At 38.2% G+C, this 19,069-nt stretch overlaps 1 protein-coding gene across 1 annotated transcript in view; it reads left to right on the top strand.

The window, feature by feature from the left end:
• Positions 1-19,069, top strand: part of Npsr1 (neuropeptide S receptor 1) — a 171,172-nt gene that overhangs the window by 135,486 nt on the left and 16,617 nt on the right. The window contains exons 4-6 of the mRNA XM_074058038.1: positions 10,102-10,195; positions 12,490-12,691; positions 18,862-18,938. Coding sequence (XP_073914139.1) covers positions 10,102-10,195; positions 12,490-12,691; positions 18,862-18,938 — 373 coding nt within the window. The remainder of the gene's footprint in view (positions 1-10,101; positions 10,196-12,489; positions 12,692-18,861; positions 18,939-19,069) is intronic.

Below are 19,069 nucleotides of genomic sequence, written 5' to 3'. Positions count from 1 at the left end.
AAACCATGGACTTTGTTGGGTGTTAATGATGTGTCAGTGTAGGTTCATCCAATGTAGCATTCATGGGTTGGTGTTTGATGGTAAGGGAGATTTTGTGTATGTAGAAGCAAGGAGGTTATGAGAAAGTATCTGTTCCGTTTACTAAGTTTTCCTGATAATCTAAAACTACTCTAAACAAAGCTTATTTTTTTATTTTTAAGATATTTTCGCATATTTCATTAGCATATATTAATTGTACAGATTGGGAATTTCATTGTGATATTTACATACATACATACAGTATACTTTGATCATATTTACCCCTCTACTTGTAAATCTTTCTTGCAATTTTTACCTGGGTTTCATTATAATTTTTATTAGCACATACTGATTATATGAAAAAGTTTCATCGTAGTATTTCCACAGATGTACATGTTGCCCTTTGATCAAATTACCCCCTCTATTATTTCCTTATCACCATCCTCTCTACCCCCATTTTTTTTACAGTTTTTAGTGGTTTCAATTGTTATTTTCATGCATAGATATATTTGAAGTTATACAACCCCTATCTCCCTCTTCCTCTTCCCATCGTTTCCCTCCCACACATTCCCACAAAATGCAATGTTTGTCTTTTTTGGGGGGGTGGTTATTTTTTAATTTTTGTTTATTAATTTTTGGCAAGACTGAGGTTTGAACTAGGGCCTCATGCTTGCTAGGCAGGAGTACTACCACTTGAGCCATGACCCCAGCTTTTTCTACCTTAGTTACTTTTCAGGAGAGTCTTGTATTTTGGCCTCAGTCCACAATCCTCCTACCTACTAACTTGCACGTACGGGGATCACAGGCATGTGCCACCACGCTCAGTTTATTGATTGCAAAGGGCATCTCACAACTTTTTGCAGCCTGGCCTCAAAACACTATCCTCCCAATCTCCTCTTCCTGAGTTTCTGGGGTTACAGGTATGAGCTATCACTCCTGACTCATGTTTGTCTTTCTGAACCTCAGTTACTTCATTTAAAATGATGATCTCTAGTCCCATTCATTGTCCTGAAAATGACATAATTTCATTCTTTATGGTAAAATAATACCCCAGTTTGTGTGTGTGTGTGTATGTGTGTGTGTGTGTGATTTTCTTTTTCCATTCATCTGTTTATGGGCACTTAAGTTGATTCCATAGCTTGGCTATTGTGAACAGCTCTGCAATAAACATAGGTGTGCAGGTGTCTCTATTGTATCCTGACTTACATCCTGATATTCCTTCAAATATATGCCTATAGTGGTTATTGCTGGATTGTATGGTAGTCCTATTTTTATTTTTTTGAGGAACATTTGTAGTGATTTCCACAGTGGCTGCACTAGTTTACATTCCCACCAACAGTGTCTAAGAATTCCTTTTCCCACATCCTCGCCAGCATTTGTTATTGCTTGTTTCCTTGATGCTTGCCATTCTGACTGGGGTGAGATAGAATCTCAATGTTATTTTGATTTGCATTTCTTTTATGGCTAGGGATGTTGAACAGTTCTTCATGTGTTTATTGGCTATTTGTATTTCTTCCTTGGAGAATTATCTGTTCAATTCATTTACCCAGTTATTAATTGGATTATTAGTTCTTTTAGCATTTAGTTTTTTTAGCTCTTTTTGTGTTCTGTTCACTAATCTCTTCTCCAATGAATAGCTGGAAAAGAATTTATCCCATCCCATAGGTTTTCTTTTGTTTCCTTTGATATGTAGAAACTTTTTAATTTGATGCAATCACATTTTTCAATTCTTGCTCTGATTTCCTGAACTGTTATGAGCTAATCATAAAGTTCTTGCATAGCTAGCCCTATATCTTCCAGTGTTTTCCCTGGATTAGTTTCAAAGTTTCAGGTCTTACATTAAAATTTGATACATTTTTTTGTGGGACAGGGGTTTGAACTCAGGGCTTCTCGCTTGCACAGCAGGTGCTTAACTGCTTGAGCCACACCTCCTGTCCATTTTGCTCTGGTTATTTTTGAAATGGGGTCTCCCGCACTATTTTCCCGGGCTGCCTTGAACTGTGATCCTCCGGATCTCAGCTTCCCAATTAACCTGTATTACAGGTGTGAGCCACTGGCACTGGCTAAGGTTTGATCCATTTTGAGTTGATTTTTGTACAGGGCATCTAGTTTTAGGGGATTTAGTGTCATTCTTCTACATATGTATATCCAGTTTTCCTAACACCATTTGTTGTATAGGTTGTCTTTTCTTCAATGTAAATTTTGGGTACTTTTGTTGAAAGGTGCAGATGGTTGTAACTATGTGAACTTATTTCTGTGACTTCTACTGTTTCTCATTGTTCTAATGTGTCTATTTCTGTGTCACAAACATCCTGTTTTTGCTACAATGGGTTCTGTAGTACAGTTTGAACTCAGGTATTGTGATACCTCCAGTCTGGTCTTTTTGCTAAGGATTGCTTTGGCTTCTCAGAGTCTTTTATGGTTCCATATGAATTTTAGGATTGATTTTTCTGTTTCTGTGAAGAATCTCATTGGAATTTTGATGGGAATTGCATTGGTTTTGTAGATTGCTTTTGGTAGTACAGCCATTTTTCACAATATTGATCTGCCAATCCATGTACAGGGGCGGTATTACACTCTTATAGTGTCTTCTTCAGTTTCTTTCGTCAGTGCTTTACAGTTTTCATTGTAGAGGTCTTTCACCTCTTTAACTAAGTTTATTCCTAATTATTTAAATTTTTGTGGCTATTGTGAATGGGATTGTTTTTCTGATTTCTTTTTCAGCCTGTTTGTTGTTGGTGTATAGAAAAGCTACTGATGGGTTTTTGGTGGTACTGAGACTTGAACTCTGTCCTTGTGCTTGCAAGCAGGTGCTCTACCACTTGAGCCACTGCACCAACCCGAAAAGCTACTGATTTTTATATGTTGGCAGTAGTAGTATACTGCTACTTTGCTGAAAGTGTTTATCACATCAAAGAGGTTTTGGATGGAGTCTTTAGTGTTTCCACACATAAAATATTTACTTGCAAATAAGGATAATTTGATACTTTCTTTCCTATTTATATAACTTTTATTTATTTCTCTTGTCTATTTCTCTGGTTAAAAATTCAAGTATTATATTAAAGAGGAAGAGAGTGGACACCCTTGTCTTTGTTTTGATTTTAGAGGCATAGTTTTTGTTTTTCCCTGTTCAGTACAATGTTTGCTATAGGTTTGTCATATATAGCTTTTATTATGTTGAGGTACATTCCTTCTATTTCTAGTTTTTTCATAGCTTTTATCATGAAGGAATGTTGAATTTTTGTCAAGACTTTTTCTGCATCTATTGAGATGAGCATGTGGTTTTTTTTTCTAAGTTCTATTTATTTGTGCATTACATTTATTGATTGGTGTATGTTGAACCCTCCTTGCATCCCTGAAATGAAACCAACTGGATCATGGTATATGATCTTTTTAATGTGTTTTCTCAATACCATTTTTGTTAGTATTTTATTGAAAATTTTTGTGTCTATGCTCATGAAGGAAATAGGTCTATAATTTTTTATGCATCCTTATCTCTTCTGATATTAGTATCATATTAGCTTCAAATATCCATTTCTTTTAAAGTTTCCAATTTGTCGAAATACAAGTTTTCAAAATGTTCCCTAATGAGCCTCTGAATTTCATTGGTATGTTGTAATATTTCCTTTTTCATCTCTAATTTTATTAATGTTGGGTCTTCTCCCTCTTTCTTTTAGATAGTTTGGCTAAGGGATTTAAAGGATTATCAATCTTTCTTTATTCAAAAAAATGAGCCTTGTTTCATTGAGTCTTTGAATTGTTCTTTTAGTCTCCATTTCATTAATTTCTGTCCTGACCTATATGATTTCTTACTGTCTCCTGATGCTGGGTTTGGCTTGTTCTTGATTTTTCAAGCACTGGAGGTGCATCGTGTTATTTATTAGTGGTCGCTCTGATTTTTCTAATGCAGGCACTTGTGTCTATAGTCTTTCCTCTCAGCACTGAACACAGAGGTTCTAGTGTGTTATACTTCCGTTTTCATTTGAATCTAGACATTTTTTAATTTTTTCATGACCCGTAGATCATTCAAAAGTGTGTTGTCCTAGCTCCACGTGTTTGAATAATTTTTTGTAGATTTCCTTGCTATTAATTTCTAATCTTACTTCATTATGGTCTGTTAAGATGCAGGAAATTATTTCTACTTTTTGTATTTGTTAAGACTTATTATATGGCCTAAACTGTGATCTATTTTGGAGAAAGTTCCAGGGGCTGTTGAGAGGAATATGTAATCTGCTGCTAAGGAATGGAATACTCTATAGCTATCTATTGAATATATTTCATTAATGGTATTGTGTAGTGCTGAGATATCTTGTTGATTTTTTTGTCTGGGTGTTCTATTGATAAGAGTGAGGTATTGAGATCAATTATTAGTGTATTTGGGCCTATCTTTCCTTGTATGTTCATTTTATGAAATTGGGGGCACTGACATTCAGTGCATATTATTTAGAATCATTATACAAAGTACAGAATAATGGCTGTCTTAGTCTGTTTTGTGTTGCTATAACAAAATACCTGAGACTGGTTATCTTATAGACAGTTATTTAGCTCATGATTCTGGTGGCTGGCCATAAGATCATGACCACATGTGACCAGTTCTGACAAAGCCCCTCCCCACCATTGCATCACACCATGATGAAGAAGCAGAAAGAGAGATGAAATGTGTAGAGGGGTCAAAAGCATAGCCATTAGATACTGATGCATGCAAAATTGGATGCAGAAATGTCTAAGTGAGAATCAAAAATGTTGGTTATTACATAAATTATGATGTTAAGTGATAATAGTCATAAAAATTTAGGTCTCTGCAGTGAAAGGAATTAGAATACATTTAATTGCAACTTCACATTAAGGAACCCTTCATTGTTTCCTGTAAATATTCATGTGTGTAATATAAACAAAAGATTAAAAAAATCTAAACACAGATCTTGTATCTTTAAAAAAACAAACTCAGTAAAGATCAGCGAGATCAGTTCAACATGCAATACTGTAAAGCTATTAGAAGATAGCATAGAAGAAGATCTAGGGGACTGGAGTTTCCTTATAAGCTTTTAGCTGCAAAACCAAGGTCATAATCCATAAGAGAAAAAGTAGAAATGATGAACTTTATGAAGATTAAAAACTTCTCTACAAAGAACACTGTTTAAAAGAATGAAAAGGCAATCCACAGAATGGGGAAAATGCAAAACTTATATTTCACAAAGGATTTGTATCCAAAATATACAAAGAACTCTTAAAAAACGTAACAGTTAAAAAAAAAACCACTAAAAATAGACAAAAGATCTGAACAAACTGCTCACTAAAGAAAATGGCAAACACACATGTGAAAAAACTCAACATCATGTCATTAGAGAATTGAAAATTAAAACAAAGATTGACCACTACACACCTGTTAGAGAATGGCTAATTTTTTTAAATGTGTTAATTCCAAATGCTGGTGGGAATGTATAGTGATAGGAATTCTCCTTCATTATGGATGGGATTTCAAAATGATACAGCCATTAGAAGATAATTTGGCAGTCTCTTATAAAGCTAGACATAATCATACTGCATAATCCAGCAACTTGTGATCCTAGGAGTTTGTACACTTCAGTTGTCAATTTATGTCCATCCCAAAACCTGCACAAGAATGTTTGTAAAAGCTTTATTCCTAATCACCAAAAATGAAGAAAACAAGATGTCCTTCAATATTTGAATGAATAAGCAAATAACCCCTGACAGAGTGTTATTCCATTGTAGGGGAAAGTGTGTAGGTGAGGGATTGGTAATACAGAAATTCTCTACACTATTTACAGCTCTTTTGTAAATATAAAATTGCTCTAAAAAGTAAAGTATTTTTGTTCAGTATCTATTTTAAAATCAATCCAAGAATCGTACTTTATGGGAATCCAATCTGTCATTTTTGTAAGTGAGATTTCTTTGTTTCCAGCATTTAAATCTCACTTCTCTTTGCAACATTTTCTTGAGTTTCATATTTCCTAGGTCATTTCTGTCACAATTAAGGGGTGGGGTAGTGAGAATTCAGACATATGTCTTGAAGCTGCCATCTGTCCTCCGAATGGCATCCCATATGTTGTTGATATGTAGAGTTTCATTGTTGACATTTATGAATTGACTAAAATTGTACTTTGATTTCCTTCTTGACTTGAATTAATTATGAGGATGTTTGAATTTCCAAGTGGTATTTTAAAAAAACGTGTTACTAATTTCAGCTTCATGGTTTATTGTTTAAAATATGTGAATTTCATAAGTTCTACTTTTTGGAATCTATTGAGAGGTTTTCTTTTTAGGCAGTTTAGTATATGATCAACTTTGAAAATATTGTTTAAGGATTTTACAATAGTGTGTGTCATCCTTGTTACAGAGTTTAATTTTTCCTATTTACATTTTTTGTTGATTTTTTCACCTCTAAAACTTTAAGCATTTTTATATACATAGTGTTATTTGTTACATATATGTTCATGAATATTCTGTTGCTATTATGTATCGTGTCTTTTTTCAACATTAAACAATCTCCCTGTCACATGTAATTCTATTTGCCTTGAGTTTAATTTATATTATAACATTATTTTTTAAATGCCTGCTTTTAGTTTTTAATTGCTTGATATGCCTTTGACCATCCCTCTGTTTTTAAATTTTGATATTATTTTATTTGTTTCTACTCTGAACAGTACACAGTTGGACTTAAAGGACAGTTTTTGTTTTAAAGAGTCTTTGTTTCAAGGAAGGGAATTAATCTGGTCATATTTATTGTTTAGGAATAGTGTTGAGTATAACTTCAGTCAACTCACTTTAAATTTTCTGTATCTTTCTTGCTCTTTGCTTGTTTTTTCCTTAATTGATTATTAATTGTGGTAGACTAAAACAATATTCCCCAGGCTACCTATATCCTAATCATGGGCGCCTATATATGCTACCTTATATGATGAAAGGGGTTTTACAAAATGATTAAATTTAGAATCTTCAAATGGGAAGATTATCTCAAATAATCCTGGGAGTCCTTGAGAAGGAGGCAGACAGAGATTTGACACACAGGCAGGAGAGGAGAAAGCACTGTAACCACAGAGGGCAATACTGGATTGATATGGTCACAAGCAACCAAACTCCAGCAGGTACCTAAAGCTGGAAGAGGCAAGAGCTGGATTCTATTCTAGAGGCTCTGGAAGGACCAAGGCCCTGCTAACACCTAGATTTTGGCCCAGTAGAACTGATTTTAGGCTTATGGTTTCCAAAAATGTGAGAGAATAAATGTATGCTGTTTTAGACCATCAAACCAGTAGTAACTTGCTATAGTAACTATAGGAAACTAATACATTATTTTTCTCATTTGTATTTTACTCTATCATAGTTTATCTTTATTTTTAGATTTACTGTATCTCTATCAAAGTATAAAACAAGAGAGCTTTAAAAGGTCTAAGTGGAATTTAGCATGATATCATTCCTATGACTCTCTTCCCTCATTCAGCTCCCCAGATTTTTCCTTGAAATGTTCAGTAACTATACTCACAACTATTTCGTAAACAATGTGCATCTTGGTAACTTCATTGCTTGCCATAACTTGTACTCTTTTATCCTCTTTCCACTTCTTGAGTTCTTCATTTTGAAATAATTCTCAACCAGCAGCAGTCCTTCCTCAATGGGACTTTAAGGAAGAGTGTCCCTGTTAGATTTCCTTCCTTCGTATATGCCTAAAAAAAAATTGTTCATCCTGGCACAAGAATGATATTTACAAAATCCTTGGATCACAATTTTCTTTTGAAACTTTGCACATGTTCTCATACTGCTCTCTGGCATTTATTTTTGTGGTGAAGAAGCATGATAATTTGAGATATATTTCTTTTAGATAACCTTTCATTTTTTTTATTCTGCCTAGTTGTTTGAAGCTGTTTAATCTCTGAAACTACATTCTCTTTTTGATTGTGTCTCAACATTGATCTCTTCTTGTTAACATTGCCTGCTGCCCTGGAAACCTGTTTTTGGTGATTCTTCCTCCTACCCCAGATTGTGACCCTGTCAGCTCTCTCACCCCAAACATCCAAGGTCCTTATGACCTTCCCACCATGACCTTCTACCCTGCCAAGTACTGTCTTCCCCATCCTTCTCCAATGCCATTTCCTTAACTGTCCAGGGCCAACCTTCATCATTCTGAATTTGTGGGTCACAAGTAGAAACCTAACTTTTCTCTAAGGAGACAATAGACTAAATTTTTCCCTTAAATTTAGACATCCATTTTCTCTTTCTCCAATTGTCACCTTTTGCTCAAGAAGAGAACATTTTTATGTCCCTCCGGAGAGCCTTCAATCTCTGACCATTCTTCACAACCCTTCTCCTATGTTATCTTCTACATTAGTGCTGAGAAGCATGTGTGGTAGTGTTAGAGAGATAAAAATAAAGAATGACAGTATACAGATGGTCCCCAACTTCTGATGATTCTTAGACTATGATGGTGCCAAATATATTATACCCATATAATCATTCTATTTTGCACCTTTGGAACAGTGTTCAATAAATTACATGAGATATTCAACACTTTCTATAAAATAGACTTTGTGTTAGATGACTTTGCCCAACTGTTGACTAATGCAAGTCTTCTGAGCACACTTAAGGCAGACTAAACTATGATGTTCAATAGGTTAGATTTGTTAAATGTATTATCAAATTAATATATTTTCAACTTATAATGGGTGTATTAGGATGTAAACCCATCAAACCTTGAAGTGCAAATGTAATTGGTTGTTATTTGTCTAAGGAAAAAGAACAAAAAAGGTACAATGTCAGAACAAAGATGAACTCTGCCAAGAAGAAAATCAGACACTTGCCCTTGGGCTTTAGTCTTCAAGTTACTCTTCTACCCCTTTAAGATTTAATCCTAACTTTACAAGCAGATACAGCCGAACTCTTTGTGAAAATGAGACTTTAAGTCATCTGAAACAGCTGGGTACCAGTGGCTCATGCCTATAATCCTAGCAACTTGGGAGGCTGAGATCAGGAGGATTGTGGTTTAAGGCCAGCCTAGGCAAATAACTCTTGAGATTTCATCTCCAAAATAACCAGAGCAAAAAAGGATTGTGGGTGTGGTTCAAACAATAGGGTGCCTGCTTTCCAAACATGAAGCCCTGAGTGCAAACCTCTATTCCACCAAAAAAAACAAGAGGAAGGAGAATGATGGAAGAAATGAATTAAACTATGATGTATTGAAAGAACTTTTATAAATGTCAGAGTGTACCTACAGCACAATAATAAAAAAAGGATTTTTTAAAAAGTTACCTGAAACATTTCCACCATAGTCATCTTTTCAGAGATATTCCCTTTAAGTGCCTTTTAAGTATGCCCTGCACAGAAGAGATATTAACTTCTTATGCCCCAATCTCCTCTTCTGCGGAGTATGCAAATAATACTGCACACAAGATAATTAATGGGTGTGGTTAAGGTTAATAAAAAAGAGAATGGGAAAGAGCAAGAGGAGACAGAGACTCGGGATCTGACCCTAGGCAACATGTCTGCTAGAGCAGTGCAAGAGGAAGCAGGAGGGGAGTTCTCTGATGGTGCCAGCACTGCTAATGATAAATGATTCAGAACAGCACACAGGCTCCCTGAAACCGGAACACTTCTGTCATCTCCCAACTACTCACACTGATAAAAGGAAAGTGAACTTTTGCTTCTAATTATTCTGGAATGTCAATTGTGGCAGAGAAAATTAGTTTACTTAAAAAGTCAATTACAAATAAATGTACCATGCAAATGTCAAGAGGAAATGATCCTGAAATATGGAATTTCCAGGAAGCTATTTGAATGAGTAGGAGTTGGAAGCATTGTCTCTCATTCTCAGTAGCAATGCAAGTTCCAGCACTAACAACTGCAATTTGCTCCCAGAAGGGAGGACCAGCCAGTCATTCCCCTCCCTAACCCAACCCTCATCCCTACCTTGGTCCAATCCCAAGGTTTCTAAATGGCACAGGACACTATGCAATTATGACATGTATCGTGACTATACAGTCATAACATACATCTTCAAATGTGATTGGGAAAATATCAGTAACAGGGAAGAAGGCCTGCAAGAGTCATAGGCTTCGCTCTTTCTATCTTTAGGTCGTACTGCTCTATGCTTCTACCTATGTCCTGGTGTCCCTCAGCATAGACAGATACCATGCCATCGTCTACCCCATGAAGTTTCTGCAAGGAGGTGAGCAAAAGATCTTTCATAAAGCGTCATCTTTGAATGAAGTTAGGGTTGTTTTCATTAACATTGTATTCTTAATTATTGTTCTCTTCCTCCCTTCTTCCTTCCTTTCCTCATCTCTCCCTTTGTTGTTCTCTTCCTTCACTTCCTTCCTTACTTCATGTGTCTGGTTGTGGTTGTCTAAAAAATAAAGCTTAGGTGCCAAAAATGCTATGGTTCCAGGGACGGGCCAGAGCATCCAAGGAATGTGGCTGTCTGGGTCCACATTGCAATCATTGACCTTCAAGTAATGTATCTGCCTTGTTCCTTCACAGTCATGTTGACAAGCACACATGTACAAAGACAAGAACACTTGTTTTAACTTGTCCATTTTCCAAAAACAGACACTTAATCCTCCTTACCCCAAACCACAGGAAAAAAATTGAAAAGACATTTTTAATTGAGTATCATTGCTGACCAGGGAGCTACCCTTGATCCAGAAATGTAAGGGTTCCCTGAAGGAAGGAAGCAACTGGGTGAGAGAAACTACACAGCCCACCAGATCCTAGATGATGTTCGTGGTGGTGCAAGCAAAGTGCTTGGAGCACTTCCAGAACAGACCATGGAAATTCCCAGAGCAGAAGAAGAGCCTAGGCAGCACAGATGGAGGCCTCTGCTTCCAAGGCAAGGTGATACTGGGTTTGAAGAGGTAGAGCAGGTGACCCAACCCACTATATGCCCAATATTTACCTTCCCCAAAGCTGACCAAAACTGATGATATGAAGAAATTGAAAAGAAATCTTGACTACAAAAACGATGAGGAATCAAATATCATAAAAAATGTAACAAAAGCCAAACTGGAAAATGGATAACATTTAAAATACCATTCCAAAGAATTTACACGTAAGGAAAACAAAGTTAAGAGAGCAAGTAGAACTTCAAAATCAGTATAATGAACGCCATCTAAGTGCTGGAAGAAGGAGGGGAGATGTGGCCATTTCACTGAGTAGTGACAGAGGAATAAAATAACACAGGAATGGCAAATGTATTTCTTACTGTTTTTTTACTAAAGTGACAGTTTCCTGATCCAGAAACTTCAGAGAAGTTGGTAATTTTAAGGCTTTTCAAGGAAAATAGATGTAATTGGAAAAATATCAATAATATCAGGGAAGAGAAATACACAGTGTCAGATATTAAAACATCTCAAATTCTGATAATCAGAACAATATTATACTGCAACCAGCATAGCCTATGTAAAGCATGGAAGACTTCAAATCTGTTGGAAAAGAATCAGTTACACAATATATAATATTGTACTAGCTCTCTAGCCATTCAAAAAATATTAAATCATCACATAAGTTAATATTTACATTATTAAATATTACCTGCTTATATTCCAGTTGGATTGCAAAAGTAAATTGTTTTTCACTATTTTCGTTAGCATATATTCCCTTAACTTCTCTCCCTCCTCACTGATTTTTCAAATAGTGTTTGGTGGGTTTCGTTATGCTGTCCTTTTATATGTAAGGTACTTTGATTCTCTTTACTCTCCAGTACCTTCTCCTTTCCTCCTCCCCCATCTTGCTGGTCCCCCCAATCGGTACCTTTTTTACATTCAAGTCCCATTATTATTACCATCATCATCATCATTTTAGATCTAGATTAATATTAAAACACTAAAAGGACCTAGGGTAAAACTTTTGTATGTTTCATAAAGAAAAGGTCTTTTTAGGAATCATACCAAAAGCATAAACAATAAGGGAAATAATGATAGTTTATACTGCATCCAAAAGATTAAACTGCTTGTACAAATAATAAACATCATAAAGGAAAAGCAAAATGGCAAATGGAAGATACTTATAGGTCACTAGCAAAGAGCTAAAATCCTTCTGAGGAAGAACTTCAGCAAAGAAATAAGCACATACCAGCAAATGGGCAAAGGACATGAAAGACAGATTAAGAAACAAAGGAACCCAAACAAATAGAAGCCATATAGAAATGCTTATTTTGATTAGTAATTAAAGAATTACACATTTGCACAGAAAAACCGACTAATTAGATAAAAAGATTAAAGGAATGATCTTCTTAGGATTGGGGAAATGGGAGCCTCTGTGCACTTCCGGTGGGAGATATGCATTGTAGACATCAGCCCTATGTGCAGGTACCATCATGCTCATTTACACAGGAGGAAACTGAGGCAGTGGAGGCCCTAGAGGTCTAGGTGCCTCTCCCTCAGAGATCTTTTCCTCAGTAGAGTTCAAGTGTGCCCCAAAGGAAGTTACCAGGTGTCCAGGCTTCTTTTTCCTTCCTTTGAACAGAGAAACAAGCCAAGGTCCTCATTGGAATTGCCTGGAGCCTCTCTTTTCTGTTCTCCATTCCCACCCTGATCATATTTGGGAAAAGGACACTCTCCAACGGAGAAGTACAGTGCTGGGCCCTGTGGCCTGATGACTCCTACTGGACCCCGTACATGACCATCGTGGCCTTCCTGGTATACTTCATCCCTCTGACAATCATCAGGTAAGCAACCAGCAGGCCGGGTCCACATGGGAGCTGCTCTCCTCTCCTCGAGGTCACTCCCTGCTCCTAAGGGGACGAGGACTAGGACAGAAGATTTTATCTAAAGCTACCATGGGCTAAGCCCAACTACTCCCAAGTAGAGTCAGGAGGAGGGAACTAATATCTACAGAGAATGTAGTTTAGGGTGCATGTTGTGCTAAGTGGCTAACAATTATCTCATACAATCCTGTGAAATAAGTACTGCTGTCTTCATTTTATGGATGGAAAAAACCCAAGCTCAGAGAGGTTAGGTAACATATCCCATATCACACAAGATTGAAATCCAGGATTAACTTCATACCCTATTCTTTCTTCCATATCATACAAGCTTTTAAATACAGGACATAATACCAGCTTCAGGGATTTTATAAATGAAAAGACAGACATATTCAAAACATACCAACAAAACACTCAGTATGTGCACACTAATATGTTAAAACAAATGTATATGTGTTGTCAGGTAATGGACTTGGAATTCATCATTGAAGGGGAGAAGAATTAAGGTAGGAGAAGGAGAGTTGGGGGGAAGCAGGCTCCCTGGTAAGCAGAGGTCAAAGTAAGTAGGCAGGCAGTGCTGTAAGGGAGAGTTGCTAATGACCTCTTCTCAGTGGTTGTAGGGAGGCTCAGGTGTGAAGGGCCTTGGCAATCCAAATAATCGGATGTCCCTTGGTCCTACAGCCATAGATGGTCTTTTTACAGAAATGCTTACAGCAGCCTGGTCAAGGCAGGGTCTTACTCAGTCATAGAGCAGGCACACCCTATGAAAAGTGGCCCTGCCTGAGTGGATGGGGTGAAGTACTGCAGGGAGAGAACTTCCATGCTGGGTGTGTACACAGGTCATGTACCTATTGGGTGGCCCCACACCTGCCATGACATGTCACATAATGACCTGGGAAAAGGAAGGTCAGCCTTTGGTTTTTCATAGTATAACTAGTGAAGTGATAGAAATCCTTATGGTTCTAATTGTACATGTGTCTCTGAATATTCTCTTGGAATTCATCTAGTGGAATTTATGGATCAAACATGATGCTCATTTTAAGTCTTCAGAGGCCTCTTCACATACTGCTTTCTAGCAGAGGTGTGCTCTAGACAACAGTGGAAGAGGGCTCTTGGTTTCCCTCCCCCAGCCCAATGGAAGACAGTAGCATTTCCTTATTGAATCTTTCCCAAACTATAAGGTTAGGAAAATGTACCTCATTGTTTTAATATGCATTTATTTAATTATTAAACTTCTTGACTATTTTTCAAGTGGTTCCTGGTATCATAGGAATCACCTTTTTGTACTCATTGCTCATTTTCAGTCTCTTAAAATGCTGCATAGTCCACAGGAGTACTCAGGGATGAAAGCTCACCAATGGCTCCTCTGAGGTGGAGCAGGCAGAGAAAGCATGACCCCAATAGCTACACCTGTAGCCCTTCCAAGAATGGATGTTGTCCAAACGTTGCTACTGAATGTACAAGTTAACATCTGCATTTTATTCCAACTTAACTCCCTCCACACCCCATCATGTCGAACATGGGAGATGGCCGGAAAGAAAGATGGAACTTTTTAGACATCCAGCCAAAGGCAAGTCGTAGAGACAACAGCAGCATTGAAAGGGACAAGGGGCAGATGCAGTGTGAAGAAAACATTTGGGAGGAGCTGTTTCAGTGGCAGTGGGTCCAGGCTTCCCTCTTCATTGATTTCCCATCTGCTCCAGAAATCTACTCCATCAAGGCCTCTGCTCACACGTAGCTGTGAAGGCACAAAATGTCACACAGAGGTCACAATGTCCTATGTCTGGACAGATCTTCCATCAGTCTTTCACTGTCTGAAATGTCTTTTCTGCCTTAATTCCAGCTGCTTTAACACCTGGACTCTCCTGCAACTTGCTCACACCTATCTTTGTGTTTTTAGAGCCCTTGGAAAGGCAAATTACAATTTGTTTGTTAATTAAGAGAAATGATTTCAAAAGTGAAATAATAAATTTGATTTCACTCAAACTAAGGTCTCCTTAAATTCCTGCTCCTTGCTTCCAGCCACAGAGGAACTACAAAATGTCATTGACCTTCCTTGTCCTTGAACATCTCTGAAGCATCTCTACCTGACAAGGAGCCCCATGCTCATCCATTATCTTCACTCCTCCATGGGCAAAGAAAGGGAGTGTCCTCTCCGGAGGACAAGACATCCTCCATCTCTTGAACTAAAACCAGGCCCAAGTGGGATTTTGTGTGGAATTTGTTTTATAATTAGTTCCTGATATAGTTGCTGCAGTTTCATCTCTGTCATATCTAAGGGTCATACCTCTCTTTCTGTCTGTCTCTCTCTTCCTGTCTCTTTCTCTCTCCCTACACACACACACACACACACACACACACACACACACACACACAACATGCATAAACCCTAATATAGGAATTTCTTGCTTATATAATGCCTAGATCAATTTTTGTCACATGTTAATTCATCCATAAGTATATGTGGCAGGAAAGATGAAACAAAGAAAAGAGAGAAAGGAGGTAGGATGACGGGGATGGAGGAAAGAGAGAGGAGGGGAGGCATTTGTGTCATCTGTGGCAAACTCTCTTGAGAGCTGTGTATGAATAAAGATGTCGCTCTTCCATCTTCACCTAAATAAGGCTCCCAGGACTTGAAGTCATAGTGACTGACAGCAAAGGCAATGCACTGCTTTTCTGGGTGAAAACAACTCCTGTGGTTTCAAAATTCACTGACAGAACTGTCTAATTGTTGCAGGGGAGCTGATTAGCCCTGGTGTAATTGCTTCACTTTAGCTATGCCTATTTTCTTGTGACCTAATTGATTTCTCACCCTCCTATCATTTTTATCTCTGTGAGAAAAAGGTATAGGCAGAAAAGATTTGTGGCCAACAATTGCCAAGGAATAAGTGGGAAAATGCACATTAGTCATGGAGTGCTGATTTGTGATATGCATCAAAAATCTATTTTGCTTGGGAGATAAGGCTCAGACCATGAAAAAGTTCCATGCTGGGTTGGTCCCTCGTGGAGTGCAAATCTGTGGTGGGTAAAAGTGCCCCAGGGACTGGCTACCACCATCCATGGGCAAGAGGTCCAAGGCTAAGGAGAATGTTGGGGCCTGAGTCCACTCATCACATCAGAAAAAGAAGTAACATCCTATATATTGTTACCCAAGAGATAGTGAGAGATATGTCTTGGAAAAGGCATTATGTGGATGGCTGGTGGTGGATGTTTGTGGTTGAATTTCCAAAACCCATTCCACTTCCTCTCCTAGCTGCCAAGGCAACTCTTCCCCTTGGCGTGTAAATGGTTCAGGAGAATAATCGAGTTCTGTCCAATGAGATGCAAGAGAATGTCTTTTGGAGCACTTTGGAAAAGAATTTCCCACTCTTAAGAAAGGAAAGGAAGCTCTCTTCCTCCATTGCTGTGTAAGTGATCCCTGAAACCATCAGCAATACTGAAAAGAAGGGGAGACATGGAAGGAACCCAGGTTTCTTAAAATTCAGTGAGCCCTGCCTTAGAAGTTGCAGTTATGGGAGATAATAAATATTCTAACTGCATAAGACAATTTGAGTTTGGAGTTTTATGTAACTTGTCACCAAAGGATCCTGACTGATACCCAACAGTTCATACCTGCTAGCCCCAAATATCAGTGAATTCATGTGAACCGCTAAAGGCTTTAAAGTCACTTCCTCTTCTGGTAGTCTGAGAAAAATCTGTGAACTAACTCAGTGGTACTGGGTGTTGCTAAGGACATCCATTTACTTTTCTTTGCCTTGGAAATCCATCAGCTGCAGTGCCAATGAACTATGTCCTCCAGGACTTCCATTTTTCTTAGTTCCATAAATAGCAAGTTATCCTTACTCTCTGCCAGGCATTTCTGATTGGTCCAAAAATAGAGGATGACTTGGGACCAAACTCTATCACATAAGAACTTTTATAACTTTTCCATTGTATATATGGTTGATAGTAAGTATTTGAATTACAGATCAATTAAATACTAGGATTATAATTGCCAGGTCCCATTAATGTTCCGTGGTAGTTGGAAACTTTCTTTGTATCTCATTTGCTTGGGAAATGACTTTTTCCCTGATCTAACAAATATTTAATGTAGGGTGAAGAGTAGATGCACTAACTTTTTTTCTCATTTTTTTCTTTAATGAAGACATATAAACGCCAGAAAAGTCCCTGATCAGGAATATATGAAGGAAAGGAATGCTCCAAAAAGGCCCCAAGATTCCCTGGAGCCCTCAGAGGAGTTTGCTGAGCAAGGAATGGGAAGAGACAATAAGGAATAGAGGGTTTTAACTCAGTCATTAATTAAGTTATAGTCTAAAGATCATTAAAAGCAATTAGTGCTTTGTCAGCTGCTACAAACTGGAGCTCTGACTTTTTTTAACTAGTGATTCTCAAGAGGAAAGATTATGCAGTTTTCAAATAAAGCCATGCTTTGTCCCTAAGTTTTTAGTTGAGGTACTTAATAAATTTTACATGTTAAAAAATATTAAAAAGAGTCTAAGTTTGTATATTCATCAAAGGAGAAACAATACAATACATGCTGATGGTATAAACCTGTTAGGTACAGGTTGTATCATCCAACACTAAGTGTGATAGGATGTGAAAATAGGTGTGTGTATGTGTGGGAGAGGGAGACAGAGAAAGGAAATTTCACTTTTGGTCTTCATGATTTTCAAGTACTGTGCTTGGCACTTGAGATATTGTCACATTTGACATTCAGAAATTCAAGAGCTGTGTATCGTTGACTGCATTTTACAGAGTATCAACTGACGCTCACTGTATTATTATCAATAGCTGTACAACAAATTATCACAAGCCTAGTGACTTAAAATGCTATACATATATTATGTCAATTTCTATAGGGCAAGGGTCTGGACAGGGCTTAATTGGATCCCGATTTGAGCACCATGGCCATCACGGTGCTAGCTAGGGCTTTGGGGAAAGGAGGTGTCATCAGAGGCTTCAATGCAGAAGGATCTTTTCCAAGGTCCCCCAGTTTCTTAAATTAATTAATTTCATTGAGGCCACTAGAATCCCAGAAGCTGGCACCCTGCTCTATGTAATCAATGCTGTGTTCATCTGACTGCATCGCTGTGACCAGAATACCCAAGAGAACAACTTGTAGGAGGAAGATGTATGTGGGCTCATGGTTACAGAGGGTTCAGTTCATGGTCACTTGGCTTCATGTTTCTGAGCTCATCCAAGGCACGGCATCCTGGTAGCAGGAACATGAGGTAGAGGAGTTTCTTCACCTCATAGCAGCCAGGAGCAGAGAGAAACACAGGAAGGGACCAGGGATAAGGTAACCTAAATGCCCTTCCCTAGTGACATACATCCTTCACCTATGTCCCATCTCCTAAAGTTTCCAGAACCACCACCCAGCTGGAGATCAGGCATTCAATACATGAGCCTGTGGGGAACATTTCATATCCAAACCATAACACACATACCACATCAGATTGATCAGAAGCAATATATATCTATTATGTCAGTTTCTATAGATCAAAGGGTCTAGACAGGGATTAATTGGATCCCTGTCCTGTCCTTGGATCACATGAAGGCAAGAACACAAAGGCCATCTTCCTTATTTTCCAAAGTTAATCAGGTGTGGTGGTACACATCTGTAATCCCAGCACTGGGGAGGCTGAGGCAGAAGGATCCTAAGATTGAGGCCAGCCTGAGCTACATAGCAAGACTATGTATCAAAAAACCAAGGCCTAGGGATGTAGCTAAGTGGTAGATGCTTGCATAGCATGCACAGGACCTGGGTTCCATCTGCAGCACCACACACGCGCACACAAACCCCAGACTCCAAAGTCAAGGTCATACAACAAATACACAGTAGAGAAAACCTAGGTCTTTCTGCCTGCAAAGCCTGTATTTGGAGTCTAATCACTGTTGTATCTCAAAGTACATGGATTACTTAACTTCCCCAGGTCCTCAACTAAGAAACAAGTGACTATATCCAATTGATCTTGTGTTTCCTCCAGCTATGCAAGTACAGGGAGCAGGGGAAGTTAGAGGCCCCTCCCTCTGGCCCTCACCCTCAGGGAGTGGGAGTGTCTGCCTAATCCTCACAGTAGGGACCCAGCAGCCATTTTAACATTCCTTAACATTCCTTTTGGTCCTTTCTACAGCGTCATCTATGGCATTGTGATCCGAACTATTTGGATTAAAAGCAAAGTCCAAGAGACTGTGATTTCCAACTGCTCAGGTAAGTCTCCACTCTGCAGCTCCCAACTCTTGGTTCATTTGGCTCCTGCAGCAGAAGTGAGTTGGGACTTCCTGGATGGTCAAGGCTACATCATTAAACACAAACCTGCTTGGTTAAATCAGGACCCAGCC

The sequence above is a fragment of the Castor canadensis genome, chromosome 2 (genome assembly GCF_047511655.1).
Source record: "Castor canadensis chromosome 2, mCasCan1.hap1v2, whole genome shotgun sequence".
Lineage (NCBI taxonomy): Eukaryota > Metazoa > Chordata > Mammalia > Rodentia > Castoridae > Castor > Castor canadensis.
This window is presented reverse-complemented; position numbering and strand designations above follow the sequence as displayed.